The 24,167-nt window shown below is 40.6% G+C and overlaps 1 protein-coding gene across 3 annotated transcripts in view; it reads right to left on the bottom strand.

Annotated features, from left to right (window-relative positions):
- LOC120537019 (ankyrin repeat and fibronectin type-III domain-containing protein 1-like) overlaps positions 1–24,167 on the bottom strand; it is a 173,539-nt gene that overhangs the window by 47,161 nt on the left and 102,211 nt on the right. For all 3 annotated transcript variants that reach the window (XM_039765614.1, XM_039765615.1, XM_039765616.1), the window contains one exon: positions 15,719–15,923. In XM_039765614.1, coding sequence (XP_039621548.1) covers positions 15,719–15,898 — 180 coding nt within the window. In that variant the 5' untranslated portion in view covers positions 15,899–15,923. The remainder of the gene's footprint in view (positions 1–15,718; positions 15,924–24,167) is intronic.

The raw sequence follows: 24,167 nt of genomic DNA, 5'->3' as shown, positions 1-24,167 counted from the left end.
AAGCTGTTTTAACCTGTTAAACCGGTTTTCTCAGGGATCCATTTTGGGTCCTATTTTATTTTCTGTTTATCTTCACCTTATAGGAGCTATTTTCAGAAAATGTAATATTTTTATTTTCACTGTTATGCTAATGATACACAGGTTTATATTCCTGTGTGTAATTCCGCAATTACTCAGCTCCACAATTGTCTTTTTGAACTAAGATCCTGGATGGCTGATAATTTTCTTGATCTCAATTAGAATAAAACGGAAGTGCTGATAGCTGACCCCCTGCCAAAACTCAAATTGACTTCGATCTTTTCTTTCACTGACTTTTGCAAACCTCAAATTCGTAATGTTGGTGTCATTTTTGACAGGAACCTCTCATTTAAGAAACAGATTAACTCTGTAGTGAAGTGTTGCTTTTTCCAGCTTCATCTATTAGCTAATGTCAAACCTTTTATCATCTCTTTGGGATTCTGAGAAAGCTACTCATGCGTTTATCTTTTCTCGGCTTGATTACTGCAACAAATTATATTCTGGGATCAGCAAATCCCTAATACGCAGGTTGCAATTGGTTCAGAATTGTAAGAAGTGTAAGGAAGTGCAAGAAAGTTTGATTCTGTTTCTCCAGTATTGGATACTTTATATTGGCTGCCTGTTAGTTACAGAATTGATTTAAAATTTTGTTGCTAGAAGGCATGCAAATGAATAATATGAATAGTGCTGCATCAGTGCTACAATGTTTTCCAAAATGTACTATAGAGGTCATAAAATGAGTTACTCCAAATATCATATATGCATATGTCTCTGTGTTTTGTCAGTGCGGCTTTAACATCATGGACCATAAGGTGCATACTAATTCAGCGTGAGCAGGAACACTCAATAAAACTGAATAAAAAAAAATTCAAGTGACGGTGAGATACGAAGAAGTCAGATTCACCAGCGTTTGTGTGTCAGCTTTTATCCCTCCAGATCAGAGAATTTCCAGTTCCATTGTCTCAAAACACCACTCACATCTATAGTTATGCCCAGTTTCAAATAAAAACTAACAGCATCAGATCTGGGTTTGTATAGTGATCGTGACTGAGAGAATAAAATTAAAAAAAAAACCACTAACTTAGTACAATAAATTTACACCGGCTGTTACAGACACGAATCAAATGTATATTTTTATTGTATAATATTAATAATAAGAGCAGCTCACTACTCAAAAAGGTAAATTTGTGGGGGAGCTGGTTTTCAAACTGACAACCTCTGGATTATAAGTCAGCAATTCTTACCGCTGCACCACGGAAGCTGTCGTATTGTACTTGTACCTTTTGATATTTGGCCATCAGCCTTCATGAAAGCATTTCTGTTTTAACGATGTGTTTACATAGATTGTTGTAGACACATAACACACATGAAATTATTTCCCCTTACAACTCTAGGTAGTTCACTCCCAGATAATCAAGGCAGGAACTGGGAGAAATTCTTGCCCGTTCTGTGGCAGTGGGGGTGGAGATGGTATAGCAGGCTGCTTGCTGCTTGGGCTTATCGACACATTTAGAAGACAAAGGAGGCTGACGGAGTGGTGCGAAGGGATTTAAGGTGGGCTGGATTTATGGGTTTTTTCGTAGGCTCTGGCAATTCTAGTGTTAGATCATTAAATGGGTATTTCCTGCCTATTGATCAGAATTGTGTGTTTCATTCCAGCCACCCAGAGAGCTTAGATCTACCAGTCAGTTGTCTCTTGTGGTCCCTCGTGTGAAGTACAAAACCAAGGGGGACAGAGCTTTTGCAGGTGCTGTACCTCATCTGTGTTTTTTCTTTATTTTATTACATTAAGGAGTCCCCTTCAATTGAACTGTTTAAAACTAGATTGAAGACCCATTTATATTCTCAAGCTGTCAGAGACCTTCACTGAACCTGATGGCAGCCCTACTCTTAGTCATCTTCTTTCTTTTCTTTAGCTCACTGCTGGCTGTATTTCATTTTATTGTACTTTATTTCTATTTATTTTATGTATGTACATTGTATGTTTTAATGTAAAGCACTTGACTACAGCATTACTGATGCTGTTTTATTATGTGCTCTTTAAATAAATTTACTTTGACATTGACTGTCTCCTCTGGCCCTTAGGATGTTACTTGTGTTACTGGACCAGAACCATCCATATGACTGGATGATGAAAAAAAAAATTACCATCTGATGATGAATAACTGGTTGGACAAGAAGCTTCTGAAAATGTCTGTGAGTTTCTCTCAAGTGCACATACCCCATGCAGTGTGTCCAACTGCCTGCTTGTACTTGAGCCATTTTTAATCAAACATATGGTGGAAGGAGGCCCAGTCAGAGTTGAGGCTGAACGTGTGGACACACGATTCAAGACAAATACAAATGAAAGCAGCACTACTCATTATGGAAAGGACTATCAGTAGTTATCTTGGACCCCCATTAGAGTAGACCCCAAATATACTATAAATGGCACCCTGTTGCCCTTGATAAAGCACAGGGGACTTATTATGTGACTGAGACTGGAGGGACAACTCAGGCCTCAGAAATTGTCCTGGCCATTCTTAACCCTGGAAGTGATCTCTGGGGCATCACCCAAAAGCATCTCCTGGCTGGGGTTTACAAGCCCCCTACAGTCATTAGACAATCAAGTATGGAGTCAGGGGGAAGAGTTTGGCATGCACTAATCTGGCGGGTGGAAGTAAGGCCAGAGCGGCAAAGGAGGAATGCTGGTGGGCAGGTGCGTCAGGAATAATAACATACCATCACTACCATCACAATTACATCAGACCAGCTGCATTTATACGTTAGTTTAAAATAAACAACAAGGTAAATCTTCAAAAATCTTAATCACATTGTGATGGACATCATGGATGCACTGACATCCTGACCGTGATAAATGGTGCTCCCTTACACAACTGGGAAGCACTTATGGATGAACAATGTAGATCAATGTTCATTCTGGCCGGGATGGTTGCTATTCACTTTACCAGTCAGAAGCTGGTCATAATGGATGGATGGGTGATGTGTTCTCCCAGTCCACTGGGTGGAGGCATACCTCTCATGTGAACACACCACAGGGCAGCATGGGAGTTGTAACTCTGGAGAGCTGTCTTGCCTGGGCCCTTGGGTGGTGATAGGGGGTGCTGTTGGGAGAAGACTCCCCTCTCAGGTAAAGGTTCTGCCTGACCCAGAAGTGCTTCTTGGAGGCAACATCATTACACTGGAAGTACTCCTGGATGTGACTTAAAAGAGGTTCTTCCACCTCAGCCAGGTCAGTTCTGAGTTGAGAGTGGAGAAGGATGAAGCTCATCTGGAGACGAGTGGAAGAGGAAAAGAAAGAGAAAATAATTGTACTGTAGATTTTGAACTGCAAAAGAAGCAACCTCAGTGAAGATCTTCTGTCAAATAAAGAAATGTATTTGTACCCAAGAGTGTGTATTTGAATTTGTGTCAAGATTTTGGGGTTTTGAGATACCTCCTACAGGTCACAACATATTAGAAGTTACAAGTTCACAATTACACAACGTTCACTTTCTTCCAAAAATTATACTATACTTCAACATAAGGACTTCCACATCCTAACGCATAATAGGACCAGACAGTTTCCCCTTCAGTTCATATCAAAATGTCCAAAACTTTTTTTTACTAGAGGTGATTTGCTGGAAATCAAATCTTTTCCCAAGGCTCAGGTTTCTTGCAGGCTGCGTCAAGTTTTCCTCCAGGCTTTTGCTGAACTTGGCTGCAGTCATTTTACTTTCTATCCTCACAAGTAATTCCAAGGTCTGCTGCAGAGAAGTATCCCTACAGTGTGATGGTGCCACCCCATGCTTCATGGTGGAGATGGTGGATTTTTGATTATCTACATTGTCCAAACATGGTGTTTAGCCCTTATGGCCAAAAAGGTCCATTTTGGTATCATCCGACCATAAAACCTTCTTCCAGCTCCTTTCAGAATCCCCCATGTGTCATCTGGAAAGTTCTAGCAAGAGATGATGTGTGTGTGTTTTAAACAGTGTCTTTCTCATTGCCACTCAACCAAAAAGCTGTGACTGGTGAAGCGCCCAGGCAATAGTTGTCATCTGCCAAGTCTCTCCAGCCCCTGTAGCTTACGACTCCTTCAGAGCTATTACAGTCTCTTGGTGGCCTCCCTCACTAGTCACCTTCTTGCACTCAGTTTTTGTGGATGGCCTGCTCTCCCGAGGTGTGATACTCTTTCCATTTCTTAATGATTAATTTAACTTGACTCCATGGGATATTCAGTGCTTTAGATGTTTTCTTGTCTCCATCTCTTGACTTGTACTTTTCAATCACTTTTTCATGAAGATGTTTGGAGTGTTTTAGTCTTCATTGTGTAGGTTAGGCCACCACACTGACACACCACAAGTTGGTCCTTCTAGATGTGGTTCAGTAGTACTGCAATCAATTAAAACCCCAGATAGGTGACCTCCAGTGAGCTGTGGAACTTCTAAAACCAGGTGGCTGCCCCAGTGATGACTTAGGTCTGTCATATTAAAAGTAGTGAATATTTATGTGAGCAATTATTTTCTGTTTTATATTTGTAAATTTATTTAGACTACTTTGCAGAGATCTGTTTTCACTCTGACATTAAAGCGTCTTTCTTTTTATCAGTGTTAAAAAAGCAAAACCAACTTGAATAAAAGCTGTTGCTTGAGGCCAGGAAATGCAGGTTTCTAGATGGCTACATGAACATTTCTCATGATGACAGATTCTATCCATCTATCCATTTACAGTTGCATGGCTATGGAGAGCAAGGGCCTCACCTGAAAGTACCAAACACAAGGCTGGAGCCCACCATCAGGGCACACTCACAAACTCCACAAAGTGATTGGAACACAAATTGAACACAGACTCTTGGAAATTTACAATGGCAGTAAAAACACTGCAGCGCTGTGAGGTTGCCGGTACATCTAATAACCGTGGACTACAAGAAGAAACCTGAAGAAAATACACAAAGTCGACACAACAGGAGGAACTGAGCTGTAAAGTGAACACAGATTTCTTTAGTTTGATTTGCCAGTGCTTGAGGATTTAGGATGAACATCAACCAGGCATCTGAGGTGTTAGCCACTTGCTTTTTTGACTTTACATTTTCTGATTAATTAGAAGGGCTTCTTCCTGGTTCTCTGAAACAAAAGCACAAGGAGTTCTTCACTTATTTTCCACCTATTTCGCCACAATTAGATAGCATCTATACTAATAAAAGGCAAAGCCCTCACTGACTGACTGACTAGCTGACTCACTGACTCATCACTAATTCTCCAACTTCCCATGTAGGTAGAAGGCTGAAATTTGGCAGGCTCATTCCTTACAGCTTACTTACAAAAGTTAGGCAGGTTTCATTTTGAAATTCTACGCGTAACAGTCATAACTGGAACCTAGTTACGTACATATATACAGCCATAGCCTGCAGCTCGGTTGCCGTGTGAGGTGGAGTTGCGTCCCTCATCGTCACACCTCCCACGTAATTGAGTGCCTGCCCATATAAGGACATCCGTCAGCAGCTATCCAATAGACACGCTGCCGCGAAATATTCGCAGGTGAAGGACTGTGCTTATGCAAACGAAGATGAGATGGTCAGGGACAGACTAGTGTTTGGCACAAACTCAGCGAAAGTGCGAGAGAAACTTTTAAGTGCCGGGTCTTAGCTAACATTAAATAAAGCCGTGGACATCGCAAGATCGCACGAGATAGCACAAGCACAGCTGAGAACTTTCGATGTATGTACTCCGAGCGGCTCACATGAACTGACTTTGCAGGACTGGGAAAGGTAAACCCGTGCATGCAGTGTGTGATGTCTCAGATAAAGAGGAAGACGAGCTGCTTATTGATGCAGTAGGAAATGAACAACCCTCTGACGCTGAACAAGCCTTTGTAGACATATCAATAGGAAAGCAAGGTGTAGAGCTTAAGTTTAAATGAAGTTCATAGACACGCTGCCGCTAAATATTCGCAGGCAAATCCACAACTTAATACCGGGAATGCCTGTTAAACATTTTAGATTGACGAGTACTGATTTGGGTAGTGATCACTTCGATGAATGAAACCTGTTCAAAAAACGCATTACACAATTGAGAAGGCAAGAAAAGAATATGAAACAAGTGACGCATACAAGCATATTCATAAGTGCAGCTACTGCGGAAACAAAGCACGGTGTAAACCTTAAGTTTAAACACTCACTGAAGGGAGGGTGGACAGAGAGAGATGAGAAGGAAGGAAGAAAGAATAAGAATTATAGTTTACTATTGATACTTCTGCAGAAACCTTTATGAGGTATCTTTAAAAACCAATGTTTTGAACCCGTGACTGTATTTCTGTTGGTTGTGTCCAGGGTTTGGGGCTTGGTAGCACCCACACATACACACACACACATATACTCAAGTCCAATTTAGAATCACCTTCAGGATATGGAAGGAAAGCTGAAAGACCCATGGATAATCTTAACACTTGGTTGGGATGCAAATTCTAAACGTTAGAGCTGCGAGGCAGCAGTGGGAAGTGTAAGAAAGTGTTCATTATAAAGAAGGCAACGCATAGGAGTAAAATTCATTGATTAAATGTAGACTGATGATCTGCGACATGAAACATAGCAGACGCCAATCCCACCCTGCCCATAGATTTGTAGTTATTGTGGTTGGGAGGTCCATTTGAGACTGGACACAGCAACCAGAAGTAGACAGCTTTAATAGGAATGAAAAGCTTAAACACACTTGTGAAGATGAGACCATCATCCACTTCGTAATGGATGTCAACAACAACAAAAAAAAAGAAAAAAACGACACAGTGAGAAAAAAACTATTCAATTTGGTAAACAGGCTCCGAGTCTTTGGTAAGGCCTCCTCAGCTGTGCTTTAAAACATAAACCATGTCCTTTGATCAGCACGCCTTCTGCTTCCCTTCACCACAAGCCTGCTGGCAGTTTGTCTGTCATCAAAGGTTGTAAATCACAAACCCCAGCCCCACCCAGTGCCGGTGTTAGCAAGTGGCCAAGCCTGCTGGGTAAAAACAAGGATTTGGCAAATATTCACATGCGGTAGCCCATTTATTAAGTTGTTGTAGCTCTTGCAACATATAAGGGTTCATGTCGTCCATGTTCCACATCTGCTGGCTGCCTTTGGGGTTAGCCACTTGTTTGTGGTGTGATGAAATCCGGATGGAAATACACATGTAAACACACACACACAGCGTTTTCAGAAATCTGTGAGAGGAAGCCAGGGAAAGGGTGTTAAACAGACAGCCCAGCCAGCAACTAAGGCCATTATTCATTTTTGTTCATAATGTCAGAACACTATTATATTCCAAAGCTATAAACCGAGGACTTAATGTTTGAACCCCATGCCATTTTTGTGTAGTGTTTACATGTCTACTCCAGCTTTCATATTCTCAAAGATAAATGTGTTGCATTAAGTGGCTCAGTGTGCGATGGACTGGTACCATTCATTAAGCAGGTTTGGGACTGGGATGTTAATTTATAAGTGAAGCGCAGGCTGGTTCCCCAGTGTTTAGTGTTCAGTGACTAACCACTGTGCCACACTTCTTGGCAAAACCCACTCCAGAATCACTAAGCAGTCTTCTACATCAGGGTTCACCAATTCCAGTCCTGGAGGTCCACTATGGCTGCAGGTTTTCATTCTAACCCTTTTCTTAATGAGTGGCCTGTTTTGCTGCTAATTAACGTCTATTCAATTCATTTTAATTGACTCGCTCTCGACGACTCAACCTCCTTCATTGTTTCTTTTTCCTTAATTAGCAGCCAAACAATAATGAGATACAAAATGAGCCAAAACAATTAGTGTCCATCATACAATATCTGAAAATAAAGAAAGGTGAAGGTCTCAGGAATTTCGATTTGCTCGCGCCCCAAAACATTTTAATAGTAATCTTAGAAAGAGAAAATCAACAATTTCGGAAATGTCTGCTAATGCACCACGAGAGTGGCAACAAGCCATGGAATTAAGGAATGGGTTTAATTAACGACAAGAATTGGCACCTTATTAAGCAGCTGATTGGAGTGAAATTGGTTGGATTTTGAGGCCCTGACTTAGGTGGTTTTCTGTTGGCTCACTCACTTCACATCTCATTTCTGTTTGGGTGCCATTTATGGAAAGAAATGAAGCAATTCAGAGGAACGATAAAGAAATCGTTTGTGCCAGCAAAGCAGTGGGCTCAGATGGAGTATCGCCACAACTGCTGAAGGTCTGTGCATTGGAGCTGGGGAGTCCTTTACAGCGCATCTTCAACCTGAGCATGGAACAGGGGAGAGTCCCGAGGCTTTGGAGAACATCTTGCATCACCCCAGTCACAAAGGTATCACGTCCTGGAGAGCTGAATGACTTCTGGCCTATCGCTCTGACGTCACATGTGATGAAGACCATGGAGCGGCTGCTCCTTCACCACCTGAGGCCACAGGTCCTCCACGCCCTCAACCCTCTGCAGTTCGCATACCAGGAGAAGGTGGGAGCGGAAATGCCATCATCTATATGCTACACCGATCCCTCTCCCACCTGCACAGAGGCAATGGTGCTGTAAGAATTATGTTTTTGGACTTCTCTAGCGCCTTCAGCACCATCCAACCTCTGCTCTTTAGGGACAAGCTGACAGAGATGGGAGTAGATTCATACCTGGTGGCATGGATCATGGGCTATCTTACAGACAGACCTCAGTATGTGCGTCTCAGGAACTGCAGGTCCAGCAACACAGGAGCGCTGCAGGGGTCTGTACTTTCTCCGGTCCTGTTCAGCCTATATACATCGGACTTCCAATACAACTCGGAGTCCTGCCACGTGCAAAAGTTCAATGACGACACGCCTATCGTGGGCTGCATCAGGAGTGGGCAGGGGGAGGAGTATAGGAACCTAATCAAGGACTTTGTTAAATGGTGTGACTCAAACCACCTACAACTGAACACCAGCAAAACCAAGGAGCTGGTGGTGGATTTTAGGAGGCCCAGGCCCCTCACGGACCCCATGATCATCAGAGGTGACTGTGTGCAGAGGGTGCAGACCTATAATATCTGGGAGTGCAGCTGGATGATAAATTGGACTGGTCTGCCAATACTGATGCTCTGTGTAAGAGAGCCGACTATACTTCCCTAGAAGGCTGCCGTCTTTCAACATCTGCAATAAGATGTTGCAGATGTTCTATCAGACGGATGTGGCGAGTGCCCTCTTCTACGCAGTGGTGTGCTTGGGAGGCAGCATAAAGAAGAAGGACACCTCACGCCTGGACAAACTGGTGAGGAAGGCAGGCTCTATTGCAGGCATGGAGTTGGACAGTTTGACATCCGTGGCAGAGTGACGGGCACTGAGCAGACTCCTGTCAATAATGGAAAATCCACTGCATCCACTGAACAGGATCATCTCCAGACAGAGGAGCAGCTTCAGCGACAGACTGCTGTCACCATCCTGCTCCACTGAAAGACTGATGAGACCCCACACTATGCGACTTCAATTCCACCCGGGGTGGTAAACGTTAACATTATTCAAAGTTATTGTGTTTTACCTGCATTTTTATCACTCTTTAATAACGTTTTGTATCAGTATGCTGCTGCTGGAGCATGTGAATTTCCCCTTGGGATTAATAAAGTATCTATCTATCTATCTATCTATCTATCTATCTATCTATCTATCTATCTATCTATCTATCTATCTATCTATCTATCTATCTAAATCCAGGGGAACAAATCTTAAAAAACAAGTCAATTAAAATGAATTCACAAGAAGTTAATTAACAGCACAAACAGAAAACTCAATTAAAAAAGGGTTAGAATGAAAACCTGCAGTGACGTTGGTCCTTCAAGACTGGACTTGGTGAACCCTGTTTTACATGGCAGTCCCAAAGCATTGCAAAAGCACTTCCAATAATACCCACTAGAGGGGGATATACTGCCAAACCCGGGCTAGGCCAACGGGCAAACACAGAAATTTCACAAACATAGAAATGTTTTATTCTTCACAAAAATGCTCTGTCAAGCAGTGAAGCTCTGTAGAGCACAAAGGCAAAATGGAGTTGCCTAAAAACACAAGGCAATCCAAGGCAAAGTCAAAAAACAGAGCACATAAGTCAAAATTCCAGAGAAATCAAAAAACACAAACAAAGAAAAAAATAACACAAGAACTCACTAAAAACTCCCAGACCCACCAATTTATAGGGCAGAGGGGAGCACCTGGCAGTGATTGGCAGGCAGACCCACTCCATGGGGGACCACCTACAGAGCTAAATTGTCACCGTCCTGCTCCACTGACAGACAGAGTAGATCGTTCTTCCCCCACACTATGCGACTCTTCAATTTCACCCCGGTAAACGCTAACATAATTTATGTAATAAGTTGTTGTCTGTTTTTACCTGCATGTTTATTACTCTTTAATTTAATATTGTTTTTTGTATCAGTATACTGCTGCTGGATTATATGAATTTCCCCTTGGGATTAATAAAGTATCTATCTATCTATCTATCTATCTATCTATCTATCTATCTATCTATCTATCTATCTATCTATCTATCTATCTATCTATCTACAAAACACAAACAAACCTAATGGATACAAAAGAGCTAAAAATGAATAAAGATGACTTAAAAATGTTAATTTGAACCCTAATTAGAGGAGAAAACCCTAGCTGGGCCACGAAAGAGGATAAGCCTTCCTCCTGTGTGGTCAGTCAGTCACTAAAGTATGTAGCGCCTTTCACTGTGTTTGAAGCTGAAGAGCAGAATGTACTTACATTTGAAGAACGGGCAGGATAACAGCAGGCCATGGCTTGTGTGGGGATTTATTTAACTTATCAAATAAATGAGGGCTTTTGGGGAAATTGAACAATATTGAATTTAGTTTATGATAAAATTGTTTTAATATATTTTTATTCTATATTTTTTTATTTATTGTATACATATTACTGTCCTTTGCCCCTGTGCCATGACTTGATGGCTTTGCATGTCTCACCCCAGTCGTGCTTAGTCTGGAAAGAGGTATGTACAGCGTGAGCTCCCGCTCGGTTTATTTTTCTGTGGCATAAAAGTAATAAATAGGATGATTTAGATAGCATTTATTTTTTCCTTTAAGATGTGTATTTGCACATCCACTGTAACTTGTTTCCCGTGAGTGGGAAGATGATGGCATGCTGATTATGAGTTTGGTGCAAGGTGTTGTTCTCAAAGTGTTTCAGACTGAAGTCAAAGATATGGGCCAAAAATTATTTCTTAGCATATATGCCATGTTCCAGTTTCACATTTGTTTTACTGCAAGCAAAAATACCAGCATTCAAATCGAGCATTTGCATTTCAAAGCCCTGGATCTCAGCCAAGCATAGAAAAGAAACCTTCATTCTTGAAGTGTAGGCTTTCAGCATTAATTCAAAGGGTTTAACAGAAATATCACAGGAGCCATTTAGGAATGACAGCCATTTTTATATACTGTATAGTCCCCCCATTTTCAGGGGCTCAAAAGTATTTGTACAATTTTGTCTGACAAGCTATTCCATAGTCAGGTGGGAGCAGGACCCTCATGATTTCATCAACTATTAAGCTGGTAGAAAGCCTGGAGTTGATTCCAAGTGTGGAATTTGCATTTGGAAGCTGCCGCTGTGAACTCTCAATATGCAAGTCCATGCAAGTAAAACCAGGCCATCATTAGGCTAAGAAAACAAGACAAAGCCATCAGAGACATAGCAGAAACACCAAGAGTGGTCAAATCAACCATTTCTTAAAGAGAAGGAACGCAATGGTGAGCTCAGCAACACCAGAAGGCCTGGACAACCATGGAAGACAATTGTGCTGGATGACTGCAGAATTCTGTCCTTGCTGAAGAAGCACCCCTTGTCAACATTTAGCCAAACCAAGAGCACTCTTCAGGAAGTACACCTATCATTGCCAAAGTCTACAATCAAGAGAAGACTTCATGAAAGTAAACACAGAGGGTTTACCTCAAGGTGCAAACCACTGGTAAGTCTCAAGCATAGGAAGGGAAGATTATATTTTGCCAGAAAACATTAAAAAAAGTCCAATTTTGGAACAGTTTTCTTGGACAAATTAAATTAACATCAATATATATCAGAATGATTGATAGAAAAGAGTATGCAGAAGAGAAGGAACAGCCCATGATCTGTAGCATACCCCATCATCTGTGAAACATGGTGGAGGCAGTGTTATGTCATGGGCATGTGTAGTTGACTCTCAATGGAAGTGGGGCACTGGAGTTTATTGATGATATGACAGCTGGCAGAAGAAGCAGGATGATTTCTGAAATGTACAGAGTTTTACTGTCTGCTCAGAGCAAGACAATTGCTGTAAAACTGACACTGGACGACACTTCACAGAACAAATGGACAGGGACTCAAAACAGACCGTGAAAGGAAACCAAGTGCTTTTCAAGGCAAGGAAGTGGAATATTCTTTAATGAGCAAGTCAATCAACTGACCTCAGCCCAACTGAACATGCAATTTCACTTGCTGTGGCCAAAAGTAATGGCGGAAAGTCCAACAAACAAGCAGCACCTGAAGACAAGTGCAGCAAAGGCCTGGCAAAGCATCACTAGGGGGGAAACCCAACACTTGGAGATGGCCATGGGGTCAGACTTCAGTCATGTAAATGATTTTCAACCAAGTGTTGGAAGTGATCATTATATCTATGATTATATTAGTTTGTATAAATATTGAACATGTATAAAAATGTCTGTCTTTTCTAAATGGCTCATAATGTTTTTGTTAAACTCCTTAAATAAAAACTGCCAAGCCTACACTTCAATAGCATCTTGATTGCTTCATTTCAAATCCATTGTGGTAGTACACAGAGCCAAAATTATGAAACTAGTATCAATGTTCAAATTCTTATGGACCTAACTGTATAGACGTGTATACTGTACATACTGTGAGAGGTGCTGTGTTTCTTAGCTAACATCAAGCCTTAGGCACAACACAAGCCAGGAGTCATGGCATGTCTTGGTATGCTCTGTAAATGAGATGCCCACTGACAGAACATACAAGAGATGGACACTGCATTGATTTTTATTGGGTCGCTATAGGCGTACCCCCATCTCCGAACCACCCCAACCCTGATCAAATGTTAGCTCAGTGCGAGACTCTGACTATCCCAGCCCTCATTCGACTAATATGTTGTCGTGTTAAAGTAATAACGAAAGGCAAAATGGAGCACGATGCGGACTAAACAGAGTAGTGCCAGCATGTTGGTTCCACTTCAAGCACTGGCACATTGTACATTATTTACCTGTTTTATCTATGCAGTGCCTAAAATGTTCAATTCATTGTACGTCCCACGTAAATGTTCAGCCTGTAGAAGTTAATGTCGTATGTAATATGTTTAAATAAACCATGATTCAGGGCATGTTGCTTTTGATCTAAAAACCCCAAAATGTTTAGAACAGGGGTGTCAAACTCTGAGCCCGGTGGGCCGCAGTGGCTGCAGGTTTTCATTCTAACCCTTTTCCTAATCAGTGAGCAGTTTTCACTGCTAATTAACTCCTTTTCCCTTCATTTAGTAGCCCTGTTTTTAAAGATTCAGTCCCCTAAATTTATTCCTTTCTTGATTAAACGACAGCCAAACAGAAAGGAGATGTGAAATGAGCCGACAGATTTCAAACTCCAACCAATCTCTTAATGAGAACCCGATTCTTACTGATAATTAAACCCGTTATTTAATTCCATGACTTGTTGCCACTCTCATTCTGCCACAGAAGACATTTCCAGAACTGTTGATTTTCTGTTTTTTCTAAGAACACCGTCAAAGTGTTTTGGCAACCTAAGAGATCAACCTTACCGTGACCACGACCTTTCTTTATTTTCAGGTATTGTTTGATGGGCACAGGTGAGCTGGTCATGTGGCGGCTTGTTTGTTTCTCATTATTGTTTGGCTGCTCATTAAGGAAAACGAAACAACTAAGGGGCCTGAGTCAAGTTAATTAAAATTAAGACAAAAGAAGTTAATTAGCAGCAAAAACTGGTCACTAATGAAGAAGATGGTTAGAATGAAAACCTGCAGCCACTGAGGCCCTCCAGGCCCAGAGTTCGACATCCAAGCTCTAGAACAGAGGTTCTCAAACTTTCGTATTTCGCGCCCCCCTTTTCTACCTGGAATAATTCTGCGCCCCCTGCATAATATAAGGTAGATAACCCATGATACAACAAACAAAGGTATGATACTCGTGCCGTGTCGCGGTATCCTATCATTTTTACTTTCATAGGATTTGCGTGTGTTTGGCTAACTTCGATGAAATATTTGCAATTTATTTTTTTTAAAGTGCTTTAATAACTGGTAAAATGCCTTGTGTGGTTTTTGGTAGTAATTTTAATCCCAAAAACAAAGAATAAATTATTTATTCTTATTTAATTATTTTCTTATGTAAAGAAACGATTAAATATGTTTTAATTTTTAAAAATCTCGTAAACGAGGACATCGATGAAGTCAATCTGCGCGAGACGAAGGTATTTTCGTCGGATAAATATTATACCGCTGTTAGTTGTATCATGAAAATAACCCAATACACAGTAAATTATTTAACTCAATTTGGCAATTTTGGCTACGCTGCCAATGCGGTGCAGTCACGCTGCATTATCACCTGATCTACTGTTAGCCGAATGTTCGCCACAGATACCGATACGTCTCGAACTTTCTGGATTGGAAATACACGACTATAAAAGCAGCAGCAGCGGCGCCGCTCATCATAAAAACAAACTTCAAATAGAAAAGGAGCTCAGAATGTCTCGATATCTCGAATATCAAATCAAACCTGGACAGGCTGTGTACTTTAAAGCAGGCACATATTAGTCATTAGATCTATACCTTAGAAATGTTTTATTTTAATTTTAGTTATAATGCATTTATTGTGATTATATGCTTGCAAATTTAAATTTGAAATGAAAATGTAAAAAATTAATTTTGATGTCTTGTTCATTTATTCGATGCCCCCCCTTGTACAGCTTCAGTGCCACCCTAGGGGGGCACGCCCCACAGTTTGAGAACCACAGCTCTAGAAAGTGAAATTATAATTATAATGCAGCTTCCCAATTATTCCTACTAATTACACATTTGGTTTCAAAACAACAGAGTTTCCTGTAAAATTGTGTTTTTCCAATGACCATCAACAACAGCTAAGGTCAGTCATTTGGAAAAGCAAGAAGGGACCTATGGCACAAACGTTTTACTCCTGGGCAATTGTATGTAGCATGTTCAAGAGTAAGGAGCGCCAATGAACTAATAAAATTAAGCTGTGGTAAAAAATAAATAAAGTAACAAATAAATAAATATTGTACACAGAAAAGTACTCAGTTACATAATATTTCTGATACATCCAATAAACAGCACTATAATCAACGGCCATTACTTTAGGAAATGTAATACAGTTAGTCTTTAATAAATCTTTGAATTTTTATTAGTTTTTGTAGGTCAGAGGGCTTTATGCAGTCTTTTAAAGCCTAAGCTCCATTTTGGGCCTGTTTAGGCCTGAAACCCTGCCCTTTTCATTTGGGGTTAGGCTGCCAGTGTTGATTTTTGAGTGGGATTTTGGATGCCCATTCCTTTCTTTCACAACACACTACAAGTCTGAACATTTCTGCCTTGAAAAGGAAAAGAAACTACAGCACTCAACACCAAGTTCTGCTTCTTAGAAGAAGATTTCAAAGTCACTGCTGACACGTGTTTCAAAACTTTAAAAAAAGCACCTCACCCCCTTCCCTTACCACTTGACCATGGCAGAAAAAAAGAAGTAACTCACTGATGGAACGGACTTCCTATGCCATCCTCTCTCAGCCTTGACAACAGCAGATGCCTGCAAGTGATCCGATGAAGTCCCTCCTCTGAGTCGGACCGACAAGTTCCTGTAGATGCGCTTGGGGGACACAGGGCCGAAAGAGCGGCGCCTCTGGGGTGGTTCTCTGATGGGCAAAGCCATCATCCTGAGTGCTGGAGATCAGTACCACCTGGAAAACAGAGAAAGTTTACATTAAAAAAAAAAATGTAATCAGCCTTTACTTTATACAGCTCAGTCCAGAGTGAGTGCCATCACAAGGAGACTGACAAAAGGAAACAACAGGACAAAGCAAATAAACACAGGACAGCAGGGCGGGTAATAAAGATCATTCAAATACAAAACAAGTTATAAAACAATGGTAATAGCCTAATATAAGAATTGAGAGGAAATCAGAGTCCCATCAAAAAACTAGATAGACAGATAGATAGATAGATAGATAGATAGATAGATAGATAGATAGATAGATAGATAGATAGATAGATAGATACTTTATTAATCCCAAGGGGAAATTCACATAATCCAGCAGCAGTATACTGATACAAAGAAACAATATTAAATTAAATAGTAATAAAAATGAAAAAAAATTAAAATAAAAAAAGCAGACAATAACTTTGAGTCATGTTAGCATTTACTACCCCGGGTGGAATTGAAGAGTCGCATAAATAATAATAATAATAATAATAATAGTGTGGGGAGGAACGATCTCCTCAGTCTGTCAGTGGAGCAGGATGGTGACAAAAGTCTGACACTGAAGCTACCTACTCCTCTGCCTGGAAATGACGATGTTCAGTGATAACTAACTAACTAATATATAATATAATAATATAACTAACTAGTTAATATAACTAACGTGATAGTTTCAAATGAAATTAACCCTGAATAGATAAGTGTTGTGTGATTAAGTATCGTGAAAACTATAATTGGCTCCTGTGCAGTTGCAATAAGTTTACATTGCGTTTTTAAAACATTTTCCTAGAGTTGTTTTCATCACCGCACTGCTTTTTATAGTTGTTTTCTGGGTGAGACGTTGCCGGTGTGGAGCTGATTACATATAGTACTGAGCGAAATGATCTGCAGCAAAACTCAATGTTTCACTTTGCCGAAAAATATACAAAATGAATTGCGTTTCTCTTTTAGCCAAAACCTGCACCTTTCACACAAGAACAACAGTACTGACTTCTTGCCTAGAGGCATTTTATCCACTATTCCACATGTGCCAGTCAGTCAGTCATTTTAGTGCCACTACTAATATTAACAATAATACATTTTATACATATAGCACCTTTTCTAACCTGCTTAGTCCTGAACAGGGTTGTGGGGGGTCTTCTGGAGCCTATCCCAGCTAGCATAGGGCACAAAGCTGGAACAAAATCTGGACAGGGCACCACTCCATCCCTCCTTTTGGAATTTCAATAAAGACCTCTACTAATAAAAATATCCCTCCTCCATCAAACTTTAAAGTAGACACTCTGCAGACCAGAAGTTGGCGTTCTCCTGGCATTCACCAAACCAAGACGGCCCCTGTACTGAAGCGCAAGTCATCACTCCAGGCAACACGTTTACACTGCAATGGCATTGTGTGTTACACAAACCAGCAGATGTTTGGCATTGCGCATAGTGATCTTAGGTTTGTGTGCAGCTGCTCATCAATGGAAACCCATTTCATGAAGCTCCTGACCCACAGTTCTTATGTTGCTGCTGCTTCCAGAGGCAGTTTGGAACTCTGTTGTGGGAATTTTTTTTTCACATTATGTGCTTCCAGTTACAGTTGTCCACAGCAGATCTAGCAAAACAGAAACTTCATGTACTGAACTGTGGCAAAGGTGGCAATGGAAAAAGAAAAAGAGGATGCAACATTGACAAGCTTCTGTTCCAAGATCGCCGCTTCTCCCAGGAAAGCAAAATGAGTCAGTCAGTGTCAGGTGCTCCTTCAGTGTAATAGGAACCACACAGCACAGAGAGGTGTGTACATTGCAACAGGTGCACATGTCATAAATATAAGAAGGACGGTCCTTGGGTGTGTGGGAACTGTTAACATTTGAATTTGATGATTGCATATGGCATGGAACTGACCTCTCTGTACTATTCTTTCTTCTGCATGTCCTGGAGTATAAAAGAAACACCACCATGCACCAAAATGTGGAGATAGGGCAAGAATGGAAAAAAAAAAACGCGATCACTGATTACAAGCGCATAAAGGCATGCGAACGAATATGAATAATGTTGCATCAGTGCCACAATGTTTTCCGAAAGGTCATAAAATGAGTTATTCCAAATATCATATATACCTATGTCTCTGTTTTTTTGTCAATGCGATTTTATGAATCATAAGGCGCATACTAATTCAGCGTGAGCAGGAACACTCAATAAAACTGAATTCAAGTAACGGTGAGATACGAAGAAGGCAGATTCACCAGCGTTTGTGTGTCGGCTTTTATCCCACTAGATCAGAGAATTTCCAGTTCCATTGTCTCAAAACACCACACACATCTACAGTTATTCCCAGTAAAAAGTAACCGTGTCAGATCTGGGGTGGGTGTTGTATCGTGATTGTGAGTGAGAGAATAAAAGCAAAAAAAAAAAAAGCTAACTTTTACAAATCCTATAAATTTACACCGGCTGTTACAGACACAAATCAAATGTATGTTTTTATTGTATAATATTAACAATAAGAGCAGCTCACTACTCAAAACAGTAAATTTGTGGGGAAGCTGGTTTTGAACTCATAACCTCTGGATTATAACTCAGCAGTTGTTACCGCTGCACCACAGAAGCTGTTGTATTGCATTTGTACCTTTTATGGAAGTGTTTATTTGATATTTGGCCATCAACTTTCACACATTCTACAGTTCATGTCTACATTTTGTCATTTATTACTGAATCATGAAAAACATTTCTGTTTTAACGATGTGTTTACATAGATTTACATAGGTTTACATAGAGATACAGCAATAGTATAGTCTCATGAAGTTTGTAATGTCATCCCTAATAAGGAAAACTCTCTGGGGGGCTTCATGTAGTAGCGTTATATGCAATACAGCCTTATGAATGTTTAGGCTTATGTAGCTTCTAATGGAACTTGAATGCTAGAAATGACATTTCACTGCATGTTGGACAACAATCTTAGGGTTCTTTTTATGTTTGGTGTCAGAAAATGAACAGATTCTAATGACACACTGCTTTAAAAACCTCTCTAAGTGAGCACCACTTGACCCCTGAGTAAATGAACCATGCATTTTAAAACCCGCTTATCCAGTTCATGGCCACAAGGCAAATATGTTTTTATTTTTTTTTTTGCTCTAAGTATCAAAAATTTAACATTTGGTTTTGTGAAGACAAGCTTGGAACTGATAATATAAAATGTACTCAATAGCAATTTGTTATTTCAGTACATTTTAAAGGCCATCTTCATTTAAGGTGATTTCTAGACTCGCTTTCTTAGATGCGAAATCTTTATAGGAAAGGCCAGAAAAATGCACCATACTAGAAATTCAGCAGGGTGCCTTTGGTGGGATGGTGACCTCATGAAAACTCTGCGCCTATAGATCTCTTCTGCTATACCTGACAACAAAAGCCAAGCAGGCTATAAATCATTAACGAGCCGCTACAATCCACCACCAGGCAGTCAGACAACAAAGCCAGGCTGAGCTCTTAATAGAAATGTTAAAAATAACTCTTTGTTGCACTGATTTAGAGACTTCACAGCGAACTGTTTAAACAGAGATTAAAAGCCACAAATAATCACCCCGTAGCCTTCTTAGAGAAAGCCTTTCAGCCGCTTACCTTTTCTGCCTTTGAAAAGTGCTTATTAATTATTTAGGCATTACAAAATGGCACCAAAAAAGTTGCCTGCTTCTGCAGATACTTTCAAAGAACAGTAGATGTGTGCTTGGAAGTTAAAAAAAAAAAAAGATACAAAAGGAACACAAACTTACAGGAATCATGGAGGGAAATTTTGTAGACTCTTGTAAAGGCATATTTGCTTTTAATAGAAACATCAGAAAAGTGCATTGTGGTGGCCTGCGACGCTATGAGTGTGGCAGCACTTCCTTGGAGGCACAAAAACAAAAAATCTGCAGTGCTTTAGATGGACTTTCTAAATATTGGAAAATATCTACAGTATGCTTCCAGTATTAGCGTTGGCGTTATGAATTGTCTGGAAGAGAGCAGGTGCTAGTAAAATACGGAGAGAGAGAAAAAGACCAGGGGATGGAATGAACAAATAGGAACTGGCAAAAAATGGAGTTGAATCATCAGCTGAGTCAGAGAGCCAAAAGTGTTATGAGACAGTCTCCGAGGATCACGGACAGTACAAAAAAGGATCACAAATATAGGCAAAAATACACAGTCAGGGGACAAGCAAAGCTTTCAGAACCGGCAGATCAAAGTGTCACGCAACCAAAATCAAAGGGCAAGATGAAAGACAAAAAAGAGGACAAAAACAAGTTCAAAATGTAAAGAGAAACCTGAGGCATGTGCCTAGTTGGAGTAAAGCAACCGCTAATAGAGATTTGCATGAAGCAAAGAGTGCCCACTGAGAGATCAAGCACAAAGCGCAATATTTATATTGTCACATTCCCATAACGTATTCGGCGTGACGAGCGTGGTGACGTGATGAACAAATCGCATCACGTAAATAGTTAAAAACGGAAATAAACTTTATTAAACATCATTTAAATTAAGCAGAAAACCTGAGCAAAATGACACCTTTTATTGGCTAACTAAAAAGATTACAATATGCAAGCTTTCGAGGTAACTCAGGCCCCTTCCCTGCATTGCCTCGAAAGCTTGCATATTGTAATCTTCTTAGTTAGCCAATAAAAGGTGTCATTTTGCTTGGCTTTTCTCCACAATTCACAATGGCTAACACGGTACAACACCCTAGTACTGCAGAAAACCTGAAAACTTACACAATACAAATATTAAATAAACCAAAATGCATATAGAAAAGGAGTCAGGTATTACAAAAAAGGGGCAATTACAACCAAAACACAAAATGGCAAAAGAAATGTAGCAACAAGGTCCTCATGCTGAAAGTCTTCCTGGAAGAAGCCATTACACAAAAAGGAGACTGAAAAAATAATGGCCATACGTTATCCCTAACGTCAGGACCAGTGTGCACAGGGCCGTCTTAACAGGATCACAGGGCAAAGAAGTGCGTTGTTTTGATTGCAAAACAGCAACATACATAGGCATCAAAAACATTGTGGGCCCCTATGCTCCTAGGACCCCCGACCAGTGTTCATTGTGCCCATACGTTAAGATGGCCCTGCAGTGCATGACCTTAAATTCTGTAGGTGGGACATGATGACACACTTCACTCAACCGGCACCAGGGATAACAACTGTAAACAACATGGCCGCAACCATGCAAAGATGCTCACTAAATGATAGTGACCATGTAGAAAATACAACACAAAATGGCATCAACAGAAAACATTAGAACAATCTAGACGAGAACAGGCCATTCAGCCAACAAAGCTCACCAGCTCTATCCACTTAATTCTTTTAAAATAACATCAAGTCAACAATATCATAACAATAAACAACCACAAAACCAACTGAGAACAGTCCAAATGAGGATACCAAAACTCAGATTCCTTACATCTGGAAACATTTGCCCTTTCAATCATTTGGGAAACATCTGCAGTGGCCACAGGAGAGACATCACGAGAAAGTCTAAAATGCTTACGGAAACTAACAACAACTCTCAAGGGCAACCATTTTAGAAGCATCAGCAGTGTATTTGGGACTGTCATGGTTTGGCCTTGGTTCCACCAATGCCTTCTCCCTTCTATCTTTAGTATAGTGAAGGAGGGACTGCAGACCAATTTGAAGTTCTGAACATGTAATGTTTTTATTTTGGAGTGTCAGCCATCACATTAGTAGAAGATTCAGAGTATTCGACACAGTTGCTCAGAGGGAGTTTATGGATGATGGTATATAAATGAGCACTAGTGACACTTGGACCTCCAGTCCTTGAGCAAGTGCCTCTCACAAAACACAACATCTCAAGTTACTCTTCCAAGGCTGCAATGTCCTTCACCGCCATTTGATGTCATTGTGGCTCTTTTTCTGACATGCCACATCCTCGATGCTCACTGTGCATAGGACCCAAAGCCCAATAACCCTGCACCTCCAATTCCTTGGTTGCTGTTGGAGTGTATGACTGGTGTGTGTGATGGAAACGATCAGATTGAAGTAATGTTGGTTGATGCCAATCCAGTAGGTATCTGATATGTTCTCGCTCTTTAATGGATGTTTTATTTTTTGACGCTTACAAGGAGTCTACTCTCGATTGTTTCAGCTTCTTCTCAATTGCTCGGTTTATTCTAGTCATATCTGTGGTCATGTCCCTTAACTCTCTGCAGCGTCAAAGATGCAACACATGAAGCTGAAGGCAGACAAATTAGCTTTATGGTCTTTTCCGTCTGTCACACTGCCTTGTGGTAGGACTCCTATCCGTGCCGAGGACAGTTAATAGCGGCCCATTTAATGCAGACAGGAAGACATGTCAGATATGTGGTTTGCTAATCATCATGCTCAGGTTTTGCAGCCAAGTACAAAACACATCCATTGCAACTGTTACAGAAAGTATTCATCTAGCAGAGAAAATAAATTAATGGCAGTTATTGTATGTTGTGGTGTTCTCAAGAAGTGAAGCAACCTTAGCCTCAGTGATTTATGTTAACCTAAAAGCCTAAAGGTTTTGAATTGTTGGGGATGAAATGATATTGGGATCGCCTGGCTATCAAAGGTATTAGAAAAGTAAGTAAAAAAGCCTTTAAATCTTTTCTATGTCAAAATGTCAACTGGATAGCAAGATATTTATGCCAAGCAATGCCCTTCAAAATAAATGAGGAAACAGTGCTGCTGGAGGATTGTTGTATTTTTTATACAATATATATGACCCTTAGAATTTCAATACATGACGACAAATACAATGCAAAGCAAATCTGACACTTTTGTGTCAGAGAAATTAGTTGAATTAAATGTTGGTTACATTTGCAGAAGATTCAGAACTAGGTGGTGAGGTGGAATGAGTTACTACAGATGGACTTGTATATAATTCAGAAGAAATTTCATGTGAGTAAATGTAAAGCATTACACATAGTGTGCTTGAGAGACAGCTTAAGTGCTCTGGTGGTCGCAGTTACCTGCCACACCAGGGGGTGGCACTATTTGCTAATGCATATTCTCTTCCTCCCTCTGTAGAACAGAAGACTGACTGCCACTCCATCTCTGACGTCCCTTCCATTGTCCGCCATCCTGGACCCACACCTTCCTGCCTGGAAGCTGTATGACCAGCAGTTCGGCCATCTTTAGAGTTAGTTCTGTTTTGAACTCGGGTCTGAAAAGACATTCTAGCGACTTGTTACATGTTTTTTGCATTCTACTTTACATACAGGGTTCACCAAGGTGGTGTCTCAACCCTTTCACATTGTTGTGTCTCCTTTCACAATTGAAAGCAGAAATGTTAGATTTGAATACACAGTGGGTTGGGAGTCTCAAGGCTGAAAGGGTGTCTTATGGGATAAGACTTAGGAATTCTAACAGACTCGTCACTGTCCACATCAAAACTGCGTACAGAAGTGATTGAGAAGGCTAAATGGATGTTAGGAAACATAGCCTGCTGTGATAAGCACAAATCAATGGTGGTTAAGCTATTTAACACAGCACTGAGAACTCACCTAGAGTCCTGTTCCCGTATTTATCAAGCATCTCTGAATAGGAATAAGGTCCCAACTGGCTCAAAAATCTCAGAGTAACACAAATTTGGGCCTAATCTTAGGATTTAGAGTAAAAGTATTTTATCAGTTTTCCTAGTTTAGTGATCTGCTTGCGATGCTGTAAACACTTGAACTGTTCTAACTCACCAGGAGCTGCCAGAAGATGGTGTTCAGAGAGAGATCGGCACGCAAATTCAGTGAAACGCTGGACAACAACTAACTTGTAAAAAGTTATACATTTCACAGAGTTAAATAATATGCGTAGCTAATCTTGTACGTTACGTGATTGCTCCAGCCATGTGCTATCTGCTGAAATGAAAGTGTTTGGAACATTACGTTTTTTGGCCACAGGGAAAATGTAGCTTTGCCAATAGCGATGATTTGGGTAAGTCAGAACCAATGGATTTTTAACCTACGCAGAGGTTCCTCACCACTCCACAGAAGGTACTGGTAAATTCAAATCATTGCTTTTCCTGAAGTTGTTGGTGTGACTGATGACACACACATAAAAATAACTGCCCCAAGTGTGGATGAGCATACATATGTGAATCCCAAATGATCTCACTGTATCACAACACAGGTGGTCAGGTAGCCAGCATGTTACCCTGAAGATAAGTGGGTCCGGATGGGTGATCGACAGCAAAACATCACACAAGCACACGGAGCTCTGTATTTCAGGAACCT

This window comes from Polypterus senegalus, chromosome 10 (genome assembly GCF_016835505.1).
Source record: "Polypterus senegalus isolate Bchr_013 chromosome 10, ASM1683550v1, whole genome shotgun sequence".
Classification (NCBI taxonomy): domain Eukaryota; kingdom Metazoa; phylum Chordata; class Cladistia; order Polypteriformes; family Polypteridae; genus Polypterus; species Polypterus senegalus.
This window is presented reverse-complemented; position numbering and strand designations above follow the sequence as displayed.